The 21,978-nt window shown below is 36.6% G+C and overlaps 2 protein-coding genes across 4 annotated transcripts in view; one reads left to right on the top strand and one right to left on the bottom strand.

The window, feature by feature from the left end:
* The first annotated feature begins 1,082 nt into the window (after positions 1–1,082).
* On the top strand, positions 1,083–3,943 carry LOC105837239 (protein kish-A). Of its 2 annotated transcripts, XM_036292698.1 has the most exons (4): positions 1,083–1,301; positions 1,608–1,647; positions 3,357–3,472; positions 3,697–3,943. In XM_036292698.1, the coding sequence occupies exons 2-4, from the start codon at positions 1,612–1,614 to the stop codon at positions 3,800–3,802; spliced, it is 258 nt and encodes an 85-aa protein (XP_036148591.1). In that variant the 5' UTR covers positions 1,083–1,301; positions 1,608–1,611; the 3' UTR covers positions 3,803–3,943. The 2 variants fall into 2 exon arrangements, with proteins under 2 accessions (XP_036148591.1, XP_012537281.1); XM_012681827.3 differs by lacking the exons at positions 1,083–1,301; positions 1,608–1,647 and adding an exon at positions 2,465–2,645.
* Positions 3,944–4,647: 704 nt separating this feature from the next.
* Positions 4,648–21,978, bottom strand: part of LOC105837232 (lachesin) — a 50,513-nt gene continuing 33,182 nt past the window's right edge. For both annotated transcript variants that reach the window (XM_036292693.1, XM_036292694.1), the window contains 6 exons: positions 13,407–13,653; positions 10,701–10,874; positions 8,309–8,437; positions 7,669–7,804; positions 7,253–7,410; positions 4,648–6,526 (listed from right to left, as the gene is read on the bottom strand). In XM_036292693.1, coding sequence (XP_036148586.1) covers positions 6,171–6,526; positions 7,253–7,410; positions 7,669–7,804; positions 8,309–8,437; positions 10,701–10,874; positions 13,407–13,653 — 1,200 coding nt within the window. In that variant the 3' untranslated portion in view covers positions 4,648–6,170. The remainder of the gene's footprint in view (positions 6,527–7,252; positions 7,411–7,668; positions 7,805–8,308; positions 8,438–10,700; positions 10,875–13,406; positions 13,654–21,978) is intronic.

Genomic DNA, 21,978 nt, shown 5'->3' with positions numbered 1-21,978 from the left:
CTGCTAGTACCATAGGCCGAATCAACCAATCATAGTTATTATTCTCACATTCGATTGTAATTGGTCAATTTCTTACGACTTAAGAGTTTAGATCGACAAATAAATTTTATATTCTTTAATGCACATTTGACAAACTTAACTTTATTTCTAAAATTAAAATAAGATGTACCATAATTGTGTGATATATTTTTCTCGTGTGCTTTATAATTCACGACCCTGATCACGTAATTTTTATCTACAAGGTTGGCAACACTGCGATCAACCGCCGCCATCGCCATGTTCGTTCTCGCCCTACCGCCGACTAGACGGAGTTCGTAACTTGGAGTTCAGAATTCGCGTTGTGCGCAGATATATTATCGAGAGCGTCGGTACGCTAGCAGGCGACACGCGACGTCGCGGGAATCCGGGAATATCATACGTAGAAGTGATCGTTTTCGTTTAATTGTAAAGCACGATGTTATGTGCCTGTCTTCGCGTTGGGTCCCAGCAAAGTTTTCCCGCGTATTCACGCCAAGTGACTCCAAGTAATCCGTTCGGTAGAATATCGCGAGTGCCAAGTGAAACGCTGCTAGTCTTGTGATCATACGAGAAGATTCTCAGAGCGAATTGCATCGTCTCGATGTTCGTTGTGTCTCGGCATGTGCATTCTTTGAAACGGTCGCTTTTCTCGAGTTGTGTTTCACGACATTACGTGACGTCACTCGCTACACCACTTTCCCGTCGTCATCTTCGCTCCTATTAGTCAAACTGTTTCGTTTTTCTCAGAAACTTTCGTGCGTTCCCGCGAATTGTGCTGTTATGGTATCGAGAGTGCCGATGCAATAACGTACGATACATGAACTTGTCGTGGAATTGATTGTATTCGTTTAGGAAGTGCAGCATCATGTGCTCGTCGCATTGTTTTCGTGTCATAAACTTTTCGTGTACACGTACTCGCTCCAAAAGGACAAGCCGAAGTGCCACGCGCGTTTTACTCGCGTTCGTGTGCGATTTATCCTCGGAATGCCGAGTAATTTTTATCGACGTATTTTCGCGAGTGAGTCTCGTGTAAACGTTATGAAAAAGAATACAGTCGCATCATCGTTTCGCGTGGGAATCGCATTTCTTCCTGTTGTCCTTCCGTTTGAAAATAATGGAGTGATCGTCGGGAGTGTCGTACAAAGTATCGCGATTGTGCATTCTAGTTATTACAAGAAATCTTGCACAAATGTCACAAAGGAGCAACGATAAGGCAACATTTAAAGGGACGAAGAGGAGAAGACCTAGGAAGGAGCCTCAGGCATTGGCAGAGCAACCCATGAGTAAGTAAAATTTATTATTGATTTAGAAAATTAAAAAAATTATTTTTTTATCTGGTTATTAAATTTTCTTTTTGAATTTATATCTAAACATTTTTGTAGATGTAGTTTAATTTTTAAGTATATTTAATGAATAAAAATTGAACACGTACACGTAATAAGCAACACAATAAGTACAATAAGTATATTTAATGCATAAATGAAAATTGAATACGTACATGTATTCAGTTTTTATTTATTCATTAAATAGATATCGTTTGAAATATTGATTGAGAATTTTTTTAACTTGTACATTTTCATATGTTACAGATTCATGCAGTTTCAACTTCATTGTTGCGCATCAGTGTTGGTAAGTCAAACCATTTTTATCTTAAATTAAGATAAATTTATACATGAAAACTATATCACATATATCAGAGAAAGTCTGAGAGTAATTCATATTACATAAAAAAGTAATTCATATTACATAAATATTACAGTCTACATAAAAAAGATTTGTATAAACTTAACATAAATAATATGTCAATAATCTACGTGGATGTAATCTTTAAAAAAGACCAATTACAGAAAGATCTGATTTTGTTATATTAAGAAAAGCAAAATAGACACAATTTCTTCTTATTTTAACATTTCTTATTATAGCATATTGAAATTTGTGAACAACTGATGATTGAAAATTATTCTTTGACAGTTGATAATGTAAAAAGCAGTTTTTACTGACGATTTTTTAAATTAAAATATATCTAGTAAATAGAAAAATAACGTCAAATATATAAAATTATAAGATTATTTTACATAGTAATAAACTAGATTGTTGAAAAGTTTATACAAACATTACATTTAATTATTAAATATCATCTGATATGATCTAGTATGTAGATGAAATAAATTTTTTAAATATATACGCAATACATATTGAAGCAACGTCGAACTTGATAATTTTATATTTTATGTTGCAAAGTCTATTTTATTGTTGAGTGTTATAGAATGATTAACCGAACGTGTATTTTCGATTTTACCGAGAGGTAAATTTTATCAAGTTCTATCGTACTTTTGCATGTTACGAAAAGATGGCACTGTTAAAATGTACCGACGGGCAAAACATCTAAACCGGAAGTGAGGTCTTTAATACGTACGTGTGGATGCGCGTAGAACTGCGCGACTGCAATACTGCACGAGTCTGCGACCTGCGTACTTTGCGCGCTATTATACTGTACGTCATACGAAACATGAAAGTGATGTTGAATAATACGTTACCCGGTTTGTGGAAAAATCTTTAATAATTTGTCGATTTCCCGAACTTGACCGACTGCGGTTTCTATATTTCGAGCACGATTCAACACTATGGTAATTGCGAACATTTCGATATTATGATTATCACTTGAGAAAGATTGTATAACCTCTAAATCATGTTATTCACTTTTGGCAATTTGTTAACACGATTGAAGTCAAATACGAATTACAAAACGAATTATTATAGTGTGGTCTACAATACATGGAGTAAGCGTGGAGTAGTAGGCGTAAGCGAAATAATGCAAGGTCTACAATGTCAGCAGGAGTAATGGAATAGGAGTAAGAAGTAAGAAGTATGAAATGAGATTTGCCCATTTCGTTTACTCCCGGTTTTTAATTGTGGTCAATTGTTACTCTTACTCCTTGCTCCATTACTCTTGCTGACATTGTAGACGTTGCATAAATTAATTTTATTTCCTACTCCTACCTCATCTTTTACATTTACGCTCAGCCAATTAGAGCGCAGGAATAGCTGTGAACAGTGCTATTAGTTTCATAAAAGCATAGAAAATTATATGGCAAATCGTTACTCTTACTCTTACTCATTACTCTATGCTTACAACATATATTATAGACCATGCTTTATATTATCAGAAAAAACATCTTTGAAAGAGATAGTGATTAAGATTCTGCCATTATTAACTTAATAAGTAAGCAGTTAATACGCAACTGTTATTGCATGACACGTATTTGAGCAAGATTATATATTTTATACTTGAGAAGTGAACATTGTTAAGCATACTAATGTACTCTTTTTTTTGGCAGTCTGCCATATTTAATTTTCAGAGTCTGCTGACTGTAATATTGTTGCTGATATGCACCTGTACATACATCAGATCACTGGCACCAAATTTATTTGACAAACGGCTAGGAAAAGTTGGGTATGTAAATTTTTTAATGCAGCATTGTTGAAATATATACTATAATATGTGTGGTATAAACATAGGGACAAAAGTCTTCCCATCTGAAGATAGTTGTGTTTCATAATCCTATAGAAACGTTACGTGCTCTGCAAGAACCTGAACATATCTAACTTTAGATGAGAAGGCATTTGTGTTCCTGTGTGTACATATTCTATATATATTTAATGAAATCTTAATTTTAGTTTTCAGGGTACTTTTTGGAAATGTGCTAGGATTGGTGAGAGAAAAAGCCCATATGTGGCTTTCTGTTGCGTTTGTATGGCCTTTAGTATTTTATTTTGGTCGTAACATTCCTACATGGATTATTTGAATCAATGCATTTTTGGTGTGTATTCCAAAATTATATTCTTAATATATTTATTGTATCTAAGGTCCGAGATGTAAGAAAATAAAAAGCAATTTTGATATCCATTTATCGACAAACAGCTATATTTGCCGTTTCAATAATACATAAAAAATACACTCGTTTAAGCTAGACTTAAATTCAAAACGAACGCCATTGCTAAATGCATGATAATTTTTTTTATTTGTCAACACATTTTTCCCCTCCAAAGCTATATCATCCAATTTGAGCACATTTTCTCATTGTATCCTCATAATATATTTTTTCCATCTCCTATAAACAACGTTCTTTTAATATAGTTATTGTTAAGTTATTATATTGAGCATTCTGTGATATACAGGGTTTGTTAAGTAGGTACATTTAACATATTTTTGCTCTGTATGGGATATGCTACCTTTTCCATTGACAGTAAACCGCGCGATGTAACTAAGACTTGTACTCCATATTGATGGACATTATAGCTGTTTAAGCGTCGAATTTATCTCTTCAGCTTCTGCAACTTTAATACATTTCGAGAGTTAAATATTACTCGATATCGCTTTACATAATTGTCTTAATTACAGAGCAAGATATGGTTCACAGTTTTGCGAGGAACATTAACTAAATGATTTTTGTGTTGATATTGCTAGAAATTATTACAAGATCATTTGTTGTCGATTGCTCGTATTTTTATACACAACGTACACATCTATCTACCCCATCATATACATGTATCAACATTGAAATGCACATATGCATTTCTCAAGATGATAGCTGAGCATATCTTATACAAAATTCTTTTAAAGCAGACTTTTATTTAACGCGTTTTATTTAAAAAGCGGATACATCGGTCATTCCTCGCGTTTAACCACTTATACCGTACCTACAACGTGGTCTGCTTCATTACCGACATACATAAGGTACATTATTTGTCTACATGTAATTTTAAAAAATACATAAAATAACCAAAATGACTTATAATATATTCTCCTAAAGTGTTCAGTGTACTGTTATATGTGCTACAGATATGGATCTTTTTTTTTTTCGGATATGACGCTCGCTATGATGCCAAGTATAATATCGATTCGCTTTCTTACATCACAATAAACAAAGATATTATCGTCTCTTATCTCTTACATACAAATTAGTATGCTAATTATTTGTCTGCGTTTGGGTACGATCGGACAATTGCTCGGAAAGTTCTTGTGATTCATCGAAGACGTATTACAATGGCAACGTAACAGATGTTCACTTTAACTGAGTTGTCACTGTCGTTACGAGATGAACAATATGCGCATCAAGATTGCAATTTGCACGTAAGCGTTTAAACTCTGCGGGCTCCATCCGTCGTCAACGACGGTGACAGCTCATTTTAGACAGACACCCTGCATATATAAGGCTTTCGACGCTAACGTTATAAAATTACTCCAAGTGTTTATTAATTCCACAAAAAGAAAGGAATAATCATTCGCTTTTTGAATAATAAAAATCACTTCGTGTTTTTAATTCTGAGACAGCAATGCCTGGATCTTCTTTTTTTATTTTTCTTGTTCAATAATTATGTGTCAAATTATTTTACATTTATTTATTTATATTATTTATTTTCATATGTATATTTTATCTTATTGACCAGACAACAAGTGATTTATGGATACAATGCAAATAGAATCAGACGAAAATTTTATTTTATAATAAAAGTAAATTCGATTTTATAATAGTATTGCTTGGAGTAAGTTGTATCGAGTGTTCTGCTGTCCAAGAGTTAAAATTATCCGGGTAATAATATATATTAATCCAACCAAAGAACCATCATTTCATCCCTGAATTTCTCACACGTTAGCAACGGATAAAAGGGTCATAAAAAATACATTCGTAAGCGTCTTTCCGTAAAAATCCGCAGCGGTTATCTCTGGCAACATTCGCTCGCATTAACGGATCAGACTCCCTCTCCGTTGCCATCCTGCCACGCGGCCAAGTGTTCGTTCAGCTTCTCTTTCGATCTTACCCTGTAAAAGCGTTCAAGTGTTCGCTTCCCTTTCGATCTTCCCTCGTGCTACTAAGAACGTTGATCTGGCTAATTAAACGGAACAGTTCTTTCATCAGCCCTTCGATCCCTTGTCGTCGTTGTCTGAGAATTGCCTCCCTTCTCCCTTCTTTCTTTCTCTCCTCCCCCTCCGCGTTTTTTCGTTTGCGAGTCTTTTCGTGAGCTTCTTTTTTCTTATTTTCGCTGTTTGTCGGATCGATGAACACAATTCCATGCCAGCTCGCAAAGTAATTCTTTTCAGCGAAGGGGTAGTTATATCGTCGTCCTCGTCGTTCTCGTCACATTACGTCTTATCGCACTGCCGAGAACAATATGAGACAGAGCGGCAGGACGATCCTCTTGCTGGCGACAATCGCGGACGCATCGTTGCGATCTTTGAGATTCTGGTGGTTGTCGTTGTGGTTGTTGTGTGTAAAGGCATTACCCTGGTCCTTGATTAAGGGAGCGCGCGGATCCGCGGTGGTCGACGTGGTCGCGTACCTGTTGTTGTAAATCAATCGCGCGGTGCTCTTCTGCATCGCCGGCGTGCTCACCTGCTGATAGAAAACCCGATTGACCATCGTCCCTTGCACACGTCCCTTGCCTCGGTTCAATCGCTTCCAGTTAGGCGAAGTGACGCGGTTGGGCATGGTTACTCGCTCGATCTCTGAAAATATCCACATGAATCAGTGATCAGGGTGAACGAAACTTGGAGTAATATGTGTCCTCTGTCTTTTTTTTAGTCTTGCTTTATCTATACCGTTAACAATGATCAATTTAAATGTATTATAGTATTTTGTTCTTTTTTTTTATTGAAAATTCAAAAATATATTATCTACAAATATATTAAAAATATTTAAATTGTTCTTGCGATTGAAAAGAATAATGAATTATTAGATATTTGAGAAACAGACTTTTTTGACACCAAAATTGAATCAAATTTCTTTTCTTTGTTTGAATTTAATTGAATCTTTGACACGTAACTTTTCATTAAGAATATAATTATTATTAGGTTGAATATTAATATATAGATAATAATAAAAAATTTCTATAAGAAAAATAATGTAGGATTTTATAAAATTGTCAATATATGGCTCGAATTCGATTGCCAAGTATATATATTCGAATCTTCGATTCGATTCAATTCGCATTTGAACAGTTTATTAATATATAATGTCTTTTCTAATAATGCTTAAAGATTTTTTTATATTATTGCGTTATCAAAAGTAACACGACGTTGCAATTATATTTATTATCTCTATATTTATTATACTTATACTGGAAGAATTTATATATATGTATATTGAATGTAGATTTAACATAACGGATCTTGTTTGATTGTCAATCAGGGGATAACGTATTTATATACGATCTTGTGTACATGGTTACTCACCGTACACCCTGAGAGTCGCCTCAGCTTTTCCCATACTTGAGGAGGCTGAGCACGTGTATTCACCCAAATCCGTTTTCTCCAAACGTCTTATCTTCAACTCGATCGTCATCTTCCATTCCTCGTCGGGGTCCCATTGCTCGCGGATTTCGTATCTGCCTCTGCATTGACATATCACTTACGTTTAACGTCCGCGATAGGGGAGAATAGATTCCGTTATTCGACGTCTCGTTAGAATAACCGGTTGGCCGCAAGGATCGATATTCGAAATCACGGTGACCGAGGTCAGGAGCGATTTAGCAAAAAGCAATACGAACCGTTTTGCCTCTTATCTCGCTGAAGAGATTGTCGAACAACGGATTCGAACTATTCGACCGGGGATCGGTAGACCAAACTGTCAATATTGTCTCGACACATACCCGCCCATGATAACTTGCTCCTTCCGCATCCACAAGTTAATCGTCCTAGGATAAGCCTCGATTAAGCAGATTAGCGACACGTTTGTATCCAGGGGAGAACTGAGTAGTTGATTAGGTGCTTTTGCGCTAGGAGGGACTGGAAATGCAATAATAATGAAATAAGAAAAGATTCCAACATTCAGTTGTATTATTACTATTGTATCATTTACACACTGAAGAAAAATGCAATATATCTAATGAGATATGTAGTTGCGGGCTGCCAACTACAGATATACTCAATACAATAATATATGCTATTGCAGTATCAACATTGTACTTGCATTAACAGTAAATATTATATTGAGTATTTTATGTAGTTGGCAGCTCGCAATTACATATGTTATTGGCTATTTTTTTTTTTTCTGTGCATGTACTATTTATGTTTTATTCGATATCTGATTCTTTTCTAGTGATACAAAAATAATATCCAGTATTTTTTTTTACGTTTCAATCTCTCGTACGATGGCACAATAACGCTACATTTTCTATTATTGTCACAAGAATAAATTAAATGGATAAACAGATTTATTTGTGTATCAATTGTTTTCAATCTCGATTTGATGGTAGTATGCAACACTACAAATCGTTTGCAAGTACTCACAATTTACTTTTAGATTAACCCTCTTGCTGACCGCCGGAGGCACTTCGTTTCTAGCTATGCAAAGATAAGCCCCCATTTGCCTTCTGTCTACCCTGGTTAATTCTAGCCTCTCGCCAGACAGGTTGTCCACTAGAAAATCGTGCGTTGTATGAATATCTCGTTGAAAGCTGCTCCCTCGTCGGCCATATAAGCCGACGTGTTAACGTGGCTTGAGTAATTATTCGCGAAATACGCCTTCGGGGCACGCAACGATAAGCAGAATATGAATTTGTAGCAAAATTTGTCGCTGGAATTTACTACCATTGGTGATACAGCTACCGTTAATATTTCTGTCTCAAGGGATATGTAAATCTGTTTAATTTGAAATTTATTTTCTAATCCTTATTTTATTTTTTTTTAATTTAAAGTTAGAGAGACATAGACATAAATTCTTTTTTAATTTACTGTCATTTTATTAATAAAGCCCCAATATTTGTATTTTAGCATGATTGATGAAAATGATGATCGATGGTTGTATGAAACGAGTAGAAATGTTATTAAGGATTATAGCTCGTGACAACGATAAATTAATCTAGTTAATTAGAAGAATTTTCAACATCGCAGATGCATGGTTGTATTCTATTTTATAGAAGTAACATTTGTCATTAAAAGCGAGAAGTAATAATAACGAAATTTTGAAAATCCATATTTCTATACTACATGTTTACAATTCCCATTATCTAATGAGGAATTACATTAGCATGCATACGCAGTAGGCGCTTTTCAAATAACTGAAAGATAATGAATCATATTATTATCAAACGGACGGCCGACATAAATCGCATGTGGAATGTGTCGTTCCATGTTTAGCGATAAAATGTGTCAGAAGTTTAATAAGATATATCAAAAATACAAGATGCGTTGATTTGTCCCGACAGTTAGCGAATTCGTATAATATTTTACTCACTTGTATTAAATTAATAATCGGTGCATTTAACTGCATTATTGAGTATGGAAATAATCTTTTTGTTTTAACATTTAATTTTTGAAAATCAGATTGTCATTAATTGTTAATCAAATAATGTGTAATAGTTTATTTAGGAAAACAAATTATATGTGAAAAAATAGAATAATTATTATTATTATATTTAATATTGAATTTATATTATTAATAATAGCATTAATATGATTAATATGATTAATAGTGTGCACAGTATTAACTTTATCTGAATTTTTTTATTATACGTACGTTAACAAAAGATGAAATTTTAATGCAGTTATTTCAATCTATCTTTTATAAAAATCAGAATAATAAATTGCATATGCATTTTATATCGCGATTAATCTACACGTCGTACAGTGTCACGTAGCTTTGAAAACTATATGTGAAATATAATACAATGAATCGATAAAAGCCTTTCATTGAAAAGTACTATAAAAGTATGTATTATGCGTTACGCACCTTTCGGGATGCATTGAGCTCGATATCGGAAATCGATTGATTGCTAAAATTTGTCTCTCTAGCACGACGTCAATCATTTCAATTGAATGTCAATGGCTGTACAAGCACACTCGTTTAATTCCGCGTGAGTCGCTAGCGCTTGCATGATGTTGCAAGTATTTCTTTCAACTGGTCCATCTATTCGTGGCGCGCGACTGCACAAAATTCCTGGGGTGCGAGTGTCTTGCGAATTGCAGCGGAACTCGACGTGCCCGAAGGATATTGAAAGTCATTGCGGACAAACTAATCTCTATTCGATGGAACGTGTTCCGCCGTAATTGCTTTCGATCGGGATCACCTACGTGTGCGAATTTACGATGTCTTCATATCCCTTTAAAACGCTCGACTATTTGATTGAGACATATCGGATTACCGGGATTATTCTAATGGCGCAAAAGCAAAGATATTAAAAATGTTTGTGAAGATATTAGAAAATTTTTATACTGATTTTACATATATCCCGGGAGAAAAAATGATTTATTTATTATAATTTTCAAAGCTTCGACGTTAACATTCGATTTATAAATTGATTTCTTCAGAAGGAATAGCAAGATCCTTTTCTTCTAAAGATATAAATTTATAAATCGAATATTAACGTCGAAGCTTTGAAAATTGTAATGAATAAATAATCTTTTTTTCTTCTTGTTCTAAATTTTAGATGAAAATTTCTATCATTTGTATTGCATATAAATTTAATTATATTTAATAAATACACTTAATCCATAATAGCACTGCACGATGCAAGTAGATGGGAATAATAAATTCGCGTTGTAGTTTTCTCACGGAGAGACGCTTTATTTTGAAACATATATGTGTTTCACGTGACAAGGCGCATCGTTGTAAAGAGAGGACGATTACAAAGATCGGGAGTGACAATCCCCGAGGTCTCAGGATCTCGGAACGATATCCTACCTTGTATCAACGGGTCGTGAACACCCCTCACGAGTATGAAATCACTTTTCTCGCGTCGCCAGAACACGCGAGGTGGTGGCCGTCCGGACGCCTTGCACGACAACGTGGCGTTCTCACCCTCGAGAACGGAGACCTCGCCATCTGAGGTGCCGGTACTCAGAATATCAGGCGGCACTGGAAGAAAGAGGTCGGATAATATTTTGTCAGATGAAGAACGCATTTAAAATAACTATTCCAAAAACTCTCTCTCATATAACATTACATAATTTTCATCGTTATTCGCTCGTTTATACACGCGCGCACGCAGAATTTGAAATCAAATTTGAAAAGCTTTTCAAATACGTGCTAATCCGAATTCTGTTTTTTTTTTTAATTCATAATCGACATCTAGAGACATCTGTCTTACATTTTTTATTTGAGAATGGCGCACAGTAAACATTCTTCCAAGCTCAGCACTGAAAAGGATACGAGAATACGATGTTGTCGGTATGCAAATAAGATAAAGCTAAAATGTAAAATATGCAATGAAATGAGATAAAGTGAAATAAGCTGCGTAAAAAGTATCAGCCCGTGATAAGGAAGAAATATTTTTCACGAATAGTTATACTATCTAATCCACGCAATACATACATCATGGTGAATTACAAGGACCACGAAGAATACGCTGTCAAAAATTTATGACTATGGAAGAAGAATATTTCCTCCGACATAATTCCTTATATATATCCGCTGAAATTAATCTCTTGTTACTGATGCGTTTTTTGGAATATGCTATCTGGTAGCATTCCATTTCATAAAACAATACGGGAAATTAATTCCACATACATTTTATTGTGCTTGAAAAAACCAACCGTAAAACTCTTAAATTAATATTTTATTTATATATCATAACTCATTTCATTTTGCAACTAGAACTCCCGGGTACTGGGAGCATGTGCAAAGCCCGATAACAAAAGAATAGTAAAACAGCAGTCGAGTAACAAGCACGTTTTCTAAACTACATTGTGTGTACACGAAATGTAAAGTACACCGATCGTTATATCGTGTAAGCCTTCGTGGTATGAAACGAATTTTCCGATACCGCAAGCGCGTTCATCTATCACAAATTCAACATCACGTGCCTGAGGATTATGACGTAATTTCGCCGATGTCACGCGTCATTGTCTAAGAAACAATTTACGAATGGGATCGAAATCACGTGCGACGCGGAACAATATATCTTCATATGGGTCTTTTCGGCGTTTTTCTTCTGACCTTTCAGAGAAACGGAACTTCGCGGACGAAGACTGGCGGGCACGTGAACCATAAAGAATCGGTATTGCCGTCGTTCTAACGCGATTTAACCTGGATGTTGCAGCGACGTTGGCGAAGACGACCGAAAAGTCATCTCGAAATCATTCCCGTCACACTCGACGGAAATGAAATATCGGCGGGACATACCTCTTCTAGGGAATGTTCTTCTAATGGAATCCCATCCAATTCGAAGAATCGTTCGATTCGTTTCAATTACAATGATCCAAAGCTGAACAAGTATGTCGCGGTATAACGTGCACTGCGTACAGACAAACTGTGCGACGAAAGGCAAAAAAAGGGGGAGGGATGGTATTTTCTCGTGTTCCTACGTAAAGGAATTTCATTCCATTCGGCAGCGAGAGAGACCGCTTTTTGGTGTCCGACAGTGAACACGCATGCACGTACGTGATGGAACGCATTCCCGGTTCGTCCTTTACTTCGTTCCCGCGAGCTCCCTCACGCACAAAGTAGATGATATTATTCGCAAGCTGGCTCGTCGGCGCGATATAAAAGTGAAATTGTGCATTTCACGATGCCGTAACGGGGCACGATGAGCGCGCTGCGTGTATCTGCCAAAATTGAAGCAGTTCCGTCCAAAATGTTACCTGAGATGCCTCGCCTAGGATATAACCGATGCCGTATAAGCCGGGCAGAGCAAATATTGAAGTTGCGCGTGTTACGCTGATACAATTAACGGTAAAAGAAGATAATGTAATTTTGATAGAAACAGTTTAGTTCGACGTTTGCGTACGAGCTACAAAGTATGAGCATCCATCAGCTGACGCAGTCTACCGAACACCGGTAGACTTTCTGCCAGGTAGACTTTCAAACTTCGTTATCGCGTTTAATTAAACTATAAATTAAAGCGCAGCCGTTAGCGTTTCTTATATGACCGATAATACTCCTTGTAAACTAACTCCCTCGAATCGATATTACATCCTCTTCCTGAAGGGAACACGTGTTACAAATTAAGTTAGCTCGAATAACTTTCACTCACAGATGTGCCGAATTATTTAACACAGATTTCTTGGATGGAATTAAAGAAAATTTGTTATTTGGGGAGACCAAAATTTTAAAATTACTCTAAAGTTTTCGATTAACATAAGTTAATCTCTCTCAACCATGAATTAGCAAGCGTATAATGCTACGACTACACTTTACGCATTGTGTCCATGTCATCATCATCCTGCACGAACATGCGTAATGAGGGATCTCTCCATATTGCGCAATATCCATGTGCACATGTGTGCAGCGGCCTATTCAAACGCATCGCTCCAGCGGCGAGGCACGCATATTTTCCGGGCCTAATCGAAACGCGGTGCGTGCATGCGTGCGTACGTGACGTCTCTGCCAACAGCCGCAAACCTGGCCGGTCGGCCGGGAATGCGACGTAACGCGTGCAATTAGGCATACCTAGGACGTCCACGCATCCCAGCTGGCTCAACATGGGCTTGGTGTTGAGTTGGCACATGTAGCAGCCACGATCGGCCTCCTTCAACCCCCGAATATGCAGCTGCCAAGTGGCCTCCTCGTCCTCCCGCGACTGCGTCTGATTCTTCGTCTTGGCATTCTCCTGGGTGACGAAGAATCGAGCTGACTGGATGACCTTGCGATCGCCCATCGATAGTATCGTCTGATCCTCGGCACGTAGCCATCCTACCTGTGGAACAAAGATAACGATATCGAAACTTCCCTTCATGAAAATTGCAATCGGAAAATCAGTAGATAAGATTAGTCGAAAGATTTGCTTTTCCTCAACGAGCGAGGATCCGAATTGACAAATGAATAGTGGCTCCTCCTACGTAAATTGGAATTTTATTGAGAATCTAGCGCTGAGGAATTTCCGGTAATGGTTTCATAAATTATCTTCTTATAATGATACGCAAATACCAGAGTAAATGTATAGAATGTTTTGCCGCATCATCATTTAATGGCAAATTCATCATTTGATAACGATTTTATTACGGGACATACGATAATACAGATAATACGGCAATTTTCTACTGAAGAAATCATAAAGAATCACCTGTCATAAATTTTCTACAATACTTGAAACTAATCTTTCTCTTTTAAAAAAGTTAAGTAGCTCACTATTGGAGGAACAGCGTTACTTCGCTTAAGTTATCTTCCCGTCGCGGAATGTTATTTTTACGCGATTTTAATGGAACTGCGCGAACGTCTGCTTTATTTTCCAAGGCTTGTTGGAGTAGATGCACCAGTGGAATATCCGCTTAAGGAATTGTTAAATGCTACAACTTCTCAAAGATCATCCTTATTAGAAATGAAAGAAAAATATTAAAATTATATAAGATCACGAGTATGAACGATCACTTCTAATAAATTTTAATATAGATATTACACATCTATATTATATTATAATAAATACTTTTCGAACGTATTTAAAAGCTCATATTTGCTGATGTAAGACAATCCACATCTATTTGTTCGTTCTATTTTTTTTCGAAGGTTGGACCCGAGCTATTAACTTGGAACAGCTCGATGCATAGCCTATAATGATATTCAGGAACCGCGCAGGAGATTAACATCAAACATCGTCTTTCGCTCGTGTCCCGCTACGGGTTTGACGAAGCCAATATGAACGAGATGCTCTCCGAACAATATTATATCGCGCGCTATCGTCAAGTGCACCCGTGTATGTATTCGTACGTGTGTCTATGTGTGCACGTCGGCAGTAATTGCTTTTAGGCAAGTACGCATATTGTACCGGCTTGCACCCCGGCGTTGGGCCGGGCCGGGCCGGTGCGGTTGGCGGCGGCATTGCAGGAATCAGCGGCGACGAAAGGTTCAATTTAACGTCGTATCTAGGTACCATCGCTTCACTTAACCGCCGCCAGCCTTCGTCGCGTTATCTCTAACGATGCACTTGGTAATTAATCTCAAGTGACTGTTGTGCGACCCATATAACCACCTCCGGGCATACGCGTGCGGCCGGTTACATGCCGCGTTGGGGCACAACCTGGAGTGGTGTTACCCATACACCTGCGCGACACGCGTGTACCTGACCGCAACCTCAGCGGCAAGCTTAGACGAAGGGTTGATCGCTGAAAACAGGGTTAATTGGCCTTAAGGACACACATTAATACGTCAATTTAACATATGGAATTGATCGCGCAGTTAAAACGCAGAGATATCGTGCAATAAAATTTAATAAATTTTTGCTTTTTCGAGAGAAACGTTTTCGCCATTTAAATGTGCACTTAAAAATTGTGAGATGTTGGATAAAATACTGGATATGAAATATTCACGTGTGCCAGTTTCTGTACTCGATTTTCAATAAAAATATAAAGTTACAATGCAAATATGGAGTTTAATTTCAGATATTAAAAAAAAAAACCTTTTGTTTTTCAAGATATAAAAATGTACAATTAGAACGTTTTGATTGGCATACAAAAATTATACATAAACGATTAAAATTGAAAAATTTATTATGTATGGAACGATATTTGAAACTACAAAATTATAAAATGCTTTTGAATTTTTTTCGAAAAACGATTATGATTCTTTGTAAGAAAAGGAATTTTTCTTTGTGTAACAGTGCAGTTGGTGATCATGATAATGGGAAAGCGGCGAGCCGTGCACCGCATAGCTTAATCGAATCGATGTATAAGTAGTTCAATATAAATCGAGTTTCCGGCAAAAGCAAGAGCATTTACGCGAAAAACGGAATGCCTTTAGCTATCGAAGAAACGGAAAGGGGTTAAATGAGAGAAAACTGAAAGATGACGGAAGTCGTTGTTTGAATCCTTTCTTTATCGAGGTACAATCGACGGCACTTTAAGTACATTGTCACGAAGGAATAACAGTTTGTTCTCTATGAAAGAAGAGGCATCGATGGGGTCATTATCCCTACGGAGAAGATAACGATTCGTTCGATTCTATCCCGGAATAATACTGTCCTTCCTCTTCTGCGGAAACGGCATGCTTATCGTATAAAAAGCTTCTCGAGGACTTAAACGGCGACTTACTTCGGCATTTTGCATGGTCACGATCCTGAAAATACCGGTAGATATCCGTAGTAAGTAATCCATGATTCGAAAGGATAATTAATGAAATATAAATCTGGGGTTTCTATTTCGCTGCACGTTTAGGATGAGATTTCGTTCTTTTCTTTTCGATTCTAACAATAAAAGGCATATTTTAATCGCTAATCCTATAACGTATACTTTCGATCGGATTTTCTTTGGGGGTTGATATCCCATTGAGAGAAAAGAATTTTATTGTAATATTCATATATAGGCACATCACATACATCGAATCTGTTTGTGGGTATATAATAAAATCGAATATGACACATCAATAATTTACGATTTGTTCATACTTAATGTTTCTTAGGCAGACAGAATTGTAGAAACCTGGAGCAGATACTCTTTATGTTTTCTTTATATATTTTTAAAAATTTGTATTGTTAGTGTATCGCGTACTCGATCAACTGTCAGACAGTGAATGTGATAGATTGCTTTCGTGTCAAGACAGCTTTCATTATGAATGTTCAATATGCTTAGTGATAATCCTTTGCATCAAAGCGACTTCAGTATTAATTAGAGATACAAATCTTCTCTTCGTACATAAAACACTTCAATGTTGAGAGTTTTCTTTAATTAAATTATACAAACAAACAAGAATTTAATATTATTTATTGCTGTGAAATATCACAAATATGAAATAAAAAATAAAGCGTTTATTGGATAACAAAGACCCTTTAAATAAAATCCACAACTCATAATTTTATATATTTATGCAAATTGTAATAATGAAACATTATTATATTTACATAACAATATTATACATTGCATGAATTATATTTAAAAATATTGATTAAATCATCAATATTTATGAGCATACACCTTACTGAATAATACGAAATTAGTGTATTATTAAACGCATGATTAAAATAATTGTATATAATATATAGATATGTGAATGTGTATGTATATGTATATGTATATGTATACATATCATATAATCATATTGTATAAATATGCAACATAAATCGTATTTGCACGACAATTACCAAGTACCTAATTGCTTGATCGAATCTATTGTAGTAGATCGCGCGGAGTGATTGCGCGCGGAATTGAATTTAATGAGATTAACAGGATATTCGGTGCGTAATCTGTTTGAGTCCTTTGAGCGGGATAACTGATTGTCCCGATAGAACGCTACACACCAATCGTTGTACACGATTTCTTCTTTTTGTTGCAGTTTGAGAGTTACTTCTCCCGAGTGTGCAGTTTCATTGTGTGCCTTAATTTAATAACTGAAATACTATTTCTCTAGTTATTCGTACGTACGTTTCGTACTTACGCTACCCTCGTCTCCGGGTGCGCTTTTATCCGGGGATTTTCCACGGTCTCGTTACAACAAGAAGCGTTCGTTGCAACAGGAAGAGACGTAGAGAAAGACTTCCTCTCCCGGCTGATAAATTAAAAACGAGTTCTATACTTGCCCGGACGGAACCGCTCGACCGCCATTTCCACCGCTAGTCTTTGTAAGAGCATTAGCACCTTGAATCTAAAGGCTTACGTTCCTCGGTCGTCAGAGTATAAATCTACCTCTGTGAATCGTCCGGAACCGGTGCCACCGGCTACATAGCACTTTAGTGTTGAAAGTCTTTCCTTCTCACATCTCTCGGCCCAAACGAGGCACCAAGTATTTTTCCTGGAAAAACACCTGAACGGCCACGATGGCTGACACTTACAGTATCCAAGCAGTTACGAAATTCCCCGGTGGGCATGTCGGCAGCGGCGGTGGTCGGTACCCCTTCGGTGTAATATTTCGAAAGACTTCGTCTCACGAATCTACGTTAGCACTAAGAGATTGCTCCCTCATACCCCTTTACCCGCTACCGCCACCCCCTGCCCGGCCATCTCTCCCTTTCCTCTCTCCATTGTAATCATGGAAACAATCATTCTTCTCTCTCCCTGGCTCCTCTTCAGTCCGACTACGCTCTCTGCGCCCTTCACCCTCTCTCTCTCTCTCTCGTACTTCCACAATCTCACGGACAATCCCTATACCGCGTTTCAATGTTTCTCGTTCTCTACTCTGCCACTTCCGCCTCTGTTCCTCGTCTGTCTGTATGGCCGTTCGTCTCTGTTCGCTGTCTTTCTCTCTCTCTCTCTCTCTCTCTCCCCTTCCTCGCAAGCGCAGCGGATTTTCGTGTGTCTCGTTCTATCGTTGTGCCGAAGGCAAGCGCAACGTGTTTGTGGCACGAGGTACCTCGGTGCGGTGTGCTGATGGCAATGTGCGACTGATGTGTTAGTGGTGTTAGTGAGAATGCTGGTGGTGGTGACGGCGGCGGCGGGCTACCCTTTCGCTCGCCTCCGCAGCAATCACCGATTTGTCTGAATAAGCCCCGGGCAAGTATATGCTCATGCTTACCCTGGGGAAACACCACTTCGGCCAACTCGCGCTCCCTCTCTTCTTCCCGATCCTGCCTGTTCGCGTTTCCCCGCCGCCCCTTTATCAACAGTCTGATGCTGTCTAGCTACACACCTCCGTTCTCGTTTTCGGTATTTCTGAAAATGCTCCTCGTTCATCGATGCTTGATGGAAATGTCGGTAGGACCAGCCAGGGATGTAGGTTGCCGCAAGGGCGGGAGGAACCAGGGTGAAGGAACGAAAAAGGAGAGACGCTATCGAAGTTTCTCATCGTACATTGTCGATAGTGGAACTGGTAAGGAGGTAGTAAGGAGGAAAGGCAAGAAGATGAGCGACGAAACTATCTTCGTCCTAACGGTCTTGCTTGGTAAACAAGAGGACAGTGTATAATTCCTTCGCAAAAAGGAATTATACACTGTCTTCTTGTTTACTAAGCAAAATCGTTATTATAGTGATCGTAATTATAATAACTATATACACAAGCCTGTTAATATTAACGAAACGAGAATTCGCTAATTATTGCGTATACAGTGTATATTCTCTTAAAGAGAAATAAATAAAACAACTTGATGCGTGTAATAAACCGCAATATAGGCAACAATATTTCTAGCATAGTGTCTTTAACGTCAGTAGCGGCAAAATTGCGTTTTACAAAATGTTTCGTGATTGCGTTACGTGATGATATGAGAAAGAAGTGTTTCTGTCGCGACTACGTTACATAACCCGTGTTAAGTTCACTGAACAATAAGGAAGTGAACATTCTCTTGAGCGGGCAGTGAGATATGACTTAGTAAACTTGCAACTTCGTTCAACTATAAAGGACGATATCTCTCGTGAGAGAGAAGGTTGACGGTGATAAATGAATCGTCATAAGCAACTAAATTCGTCTTGACGCGCTTCTGAAAACGCCGCTATTCATATTACTGTATTCACATTCATTTACGATCCCAATCTTCGCCTATTTCGCGTAAATCGTCTGAAGTATAATTGGATTATGTACGGATATCGGGAAGCTTTCGTGGATTTATGTTTATCGGATATTTGCTATTGTGCTTCACCGGTCCAAGTGTACACGTCTATCCTATTTCGCTATTAGTCCTCTCGATAATAGATGATCTTATGTGAATTGATTTAATCCGCTTTGAGCTGGCCAACATCCATAATTATGTGTAGACAGTAAAGTCTAGAGTAACAGTGTTCTGTTACTCTGATCGAATAACGAATTAAAGTTTATTGCTATTGATATATAAAAATACGTTTTAATATCTGACGGATTTAAAAATAGAAAAATTAATGAGACTCCTGGGTGCATTTCAGATGCGAGATTGTAGCGAGAAGTTCAGAGAAAATGGTGCGAATATCCTGCTTCACGCTTAGTCTCCCTTCGCGCTGAAATACGGTAGAATCGCTTTGATTTCTTTCGAGCGCGCGTTTCGACTTTCGCGACGGCGCAAATGAGAACGTTTAAGGGATCAGAGCCGTCACGTACACCTCACAGAAGATATCACCGTCCATTTTTTTCTTGATCCGTCTTTCGCGTCGACAGGGGAGGGAAAAAGAGGTAGACACAAGTCTACCGCCCTGCATCTCGGCGATTTGCCTCGTTTTACTTCCTTGAAAGGGTGCCGCGGATACTAAAAGCTTCAAGCTTGTCGGTGCCTTTTTTTCGTTTAGGAAGGCTTTAGAAAGATCGGTCGAGACGAGCACAAGAATAGTAAGAAAACACTGAGGAACTCCGCGAAGATAAAGCGCTGAGAGAAAGAGCCGCTGTTAAAGTGTAGATCAGAGTGTTGTGTGCCTGTGCGACTGTGTGCGCGTGCGAATTTTTATCTACTTGTCGCGAAAGGCGTTTTATAATCTCCTGAAAATTGCACGCTTTTAGGATCGTACTTTTGTGTCGGTAGCTGCCTCCATTTCCTTTCGTTCATTATGATCGTCTTTTAGAGTCAGCCTCTTTGTTAATTGGCAATTCGATGAATAAATCTTTTATGGAAAGACATCCGATTAGCTCAAAATATAAAATACGCATAAATGATTTAGATTATCCCGTAGCCATAAGTATTTTTTGTATATCTTTTAGCATCAAGTACAAAATTTAGCAAATACAAAACTCGCTTTTATATGTGTTTTACATTTCCTGTGAAAATAAATTTTATAAATTAATGTTAATTTATAAAATTCAAATGAAAGTCTTGGAAATGTTTTTTTACATATATTATCAAATTTTTTTTCAATTACATAATAATGTCTAATAAGCTCATTTAATTCAATGTGTATTGTAAGAAAAATTTATATAAATATCAATCCTCGTTACTACATATAATTCTATTTCATTAGAAAGAGGAAATAAAAACTGTAACTATTATTTATATACATATATAGTTAATTTTTTTTCTTTAATAACAATTAATAAAAATTACATAATTATTTTCTTTTTAGAAAAACAATATGGAAACAATTATATCTAATATTCATTAGTTACTTTTTATTGTGTGAACTTAATAAATTAACGAAATAAATTTAAATTGTTATTTATTACTCAAAGTTATTTTATTAAAAGCATAATTCTTGTTTTATCGTTTTAAAATTATTACTTTTTTTTTCGAAACAAATATTTTGGATAAAGTAATATTAAAATAATTTTATTTAAATAAATATTTTTTAAATTAAAATATAGTCAGATTTTTAAAAATAAACGTTAAAGAATTAGTGATAATGGAATTTATTGAAATAAATTTTAAATATAAAAAATAATCATTTTTATGTATACATTTATTTTATAAAACTCACTTTAAACTTCATGCTAAATTTTGCAGAATTGAATTCTATTATATACCTTTGTGAATTTGTTAATATAACTATTACAGTAATTCGACGGCGTGCACATGTCATATGTGTACTGTCTATATATTTTATTTTATTATTTGCGTGGCAAGTGAGAAAGTAACAACACGAATTACTTTTCATGTCAGCGCGTTATTTTTTAAAATTATGATCCCGACAGGAAGAAGAAAACACGATTAATCTCTCTAAGAGATTAATTATAATGAATGTAATTGACCGGCAATCAACGATTCATAAGCTTACCGACATGATAGCTATTTATCGAAGATATTTCGCTCGATTTGATTGGTTGCAGAAGTTGAAGTTGAATAAAGAGTTATAAATTATTCTATTGCGAAATTTACATGCGAACATTATTTTTTTAATGGATACTTTTTAATGATTTAAATGTACCTCGTGTTTTGTTCATTATCTGAATGTTAAATATATCATCTATTATTTTTTGGATTGAAAGCATAGAATAATATTATCGGATCAAATGGATCAAATATAAACGGAGAGTAGTATTATTAACATGTGCATTTTAGATTTATGTACTACATGTATATATAATTGAATTCGATTGTATATTTCCGAACAGCTTATCGCGTCTTAATTAGTCTTCAACTCAATTTCATTAATAGCGTCGTATTGCACGGTATCGGGATGAAATTGCCGACGTTGTTGTTCCAATTTTTCGGTCATTAACGGGACGCACATGCATTTGCAGATGTGGCTCGATTCGGAGCGACGCGTTTTTAATT

The sequence above is a fragment of the Monomorium pharaonis genome, chromosome 10, assembly GCF_013373865.1.
Source record: "Monomorium pharaonis isolate MP-MQ-018 chromosome 10, ASM1337386v2, whole genome shotgun sequence".
Lineage (NCBI taxonomy): Eukaryota > Metazoa > Arthropoda > Insecta > Hymenoptera > Formicidae > Monomorium > Monomorium pharaonis.
This window is presented reverse-complemented; position numbering and strand designations above follow the sequence as displayed.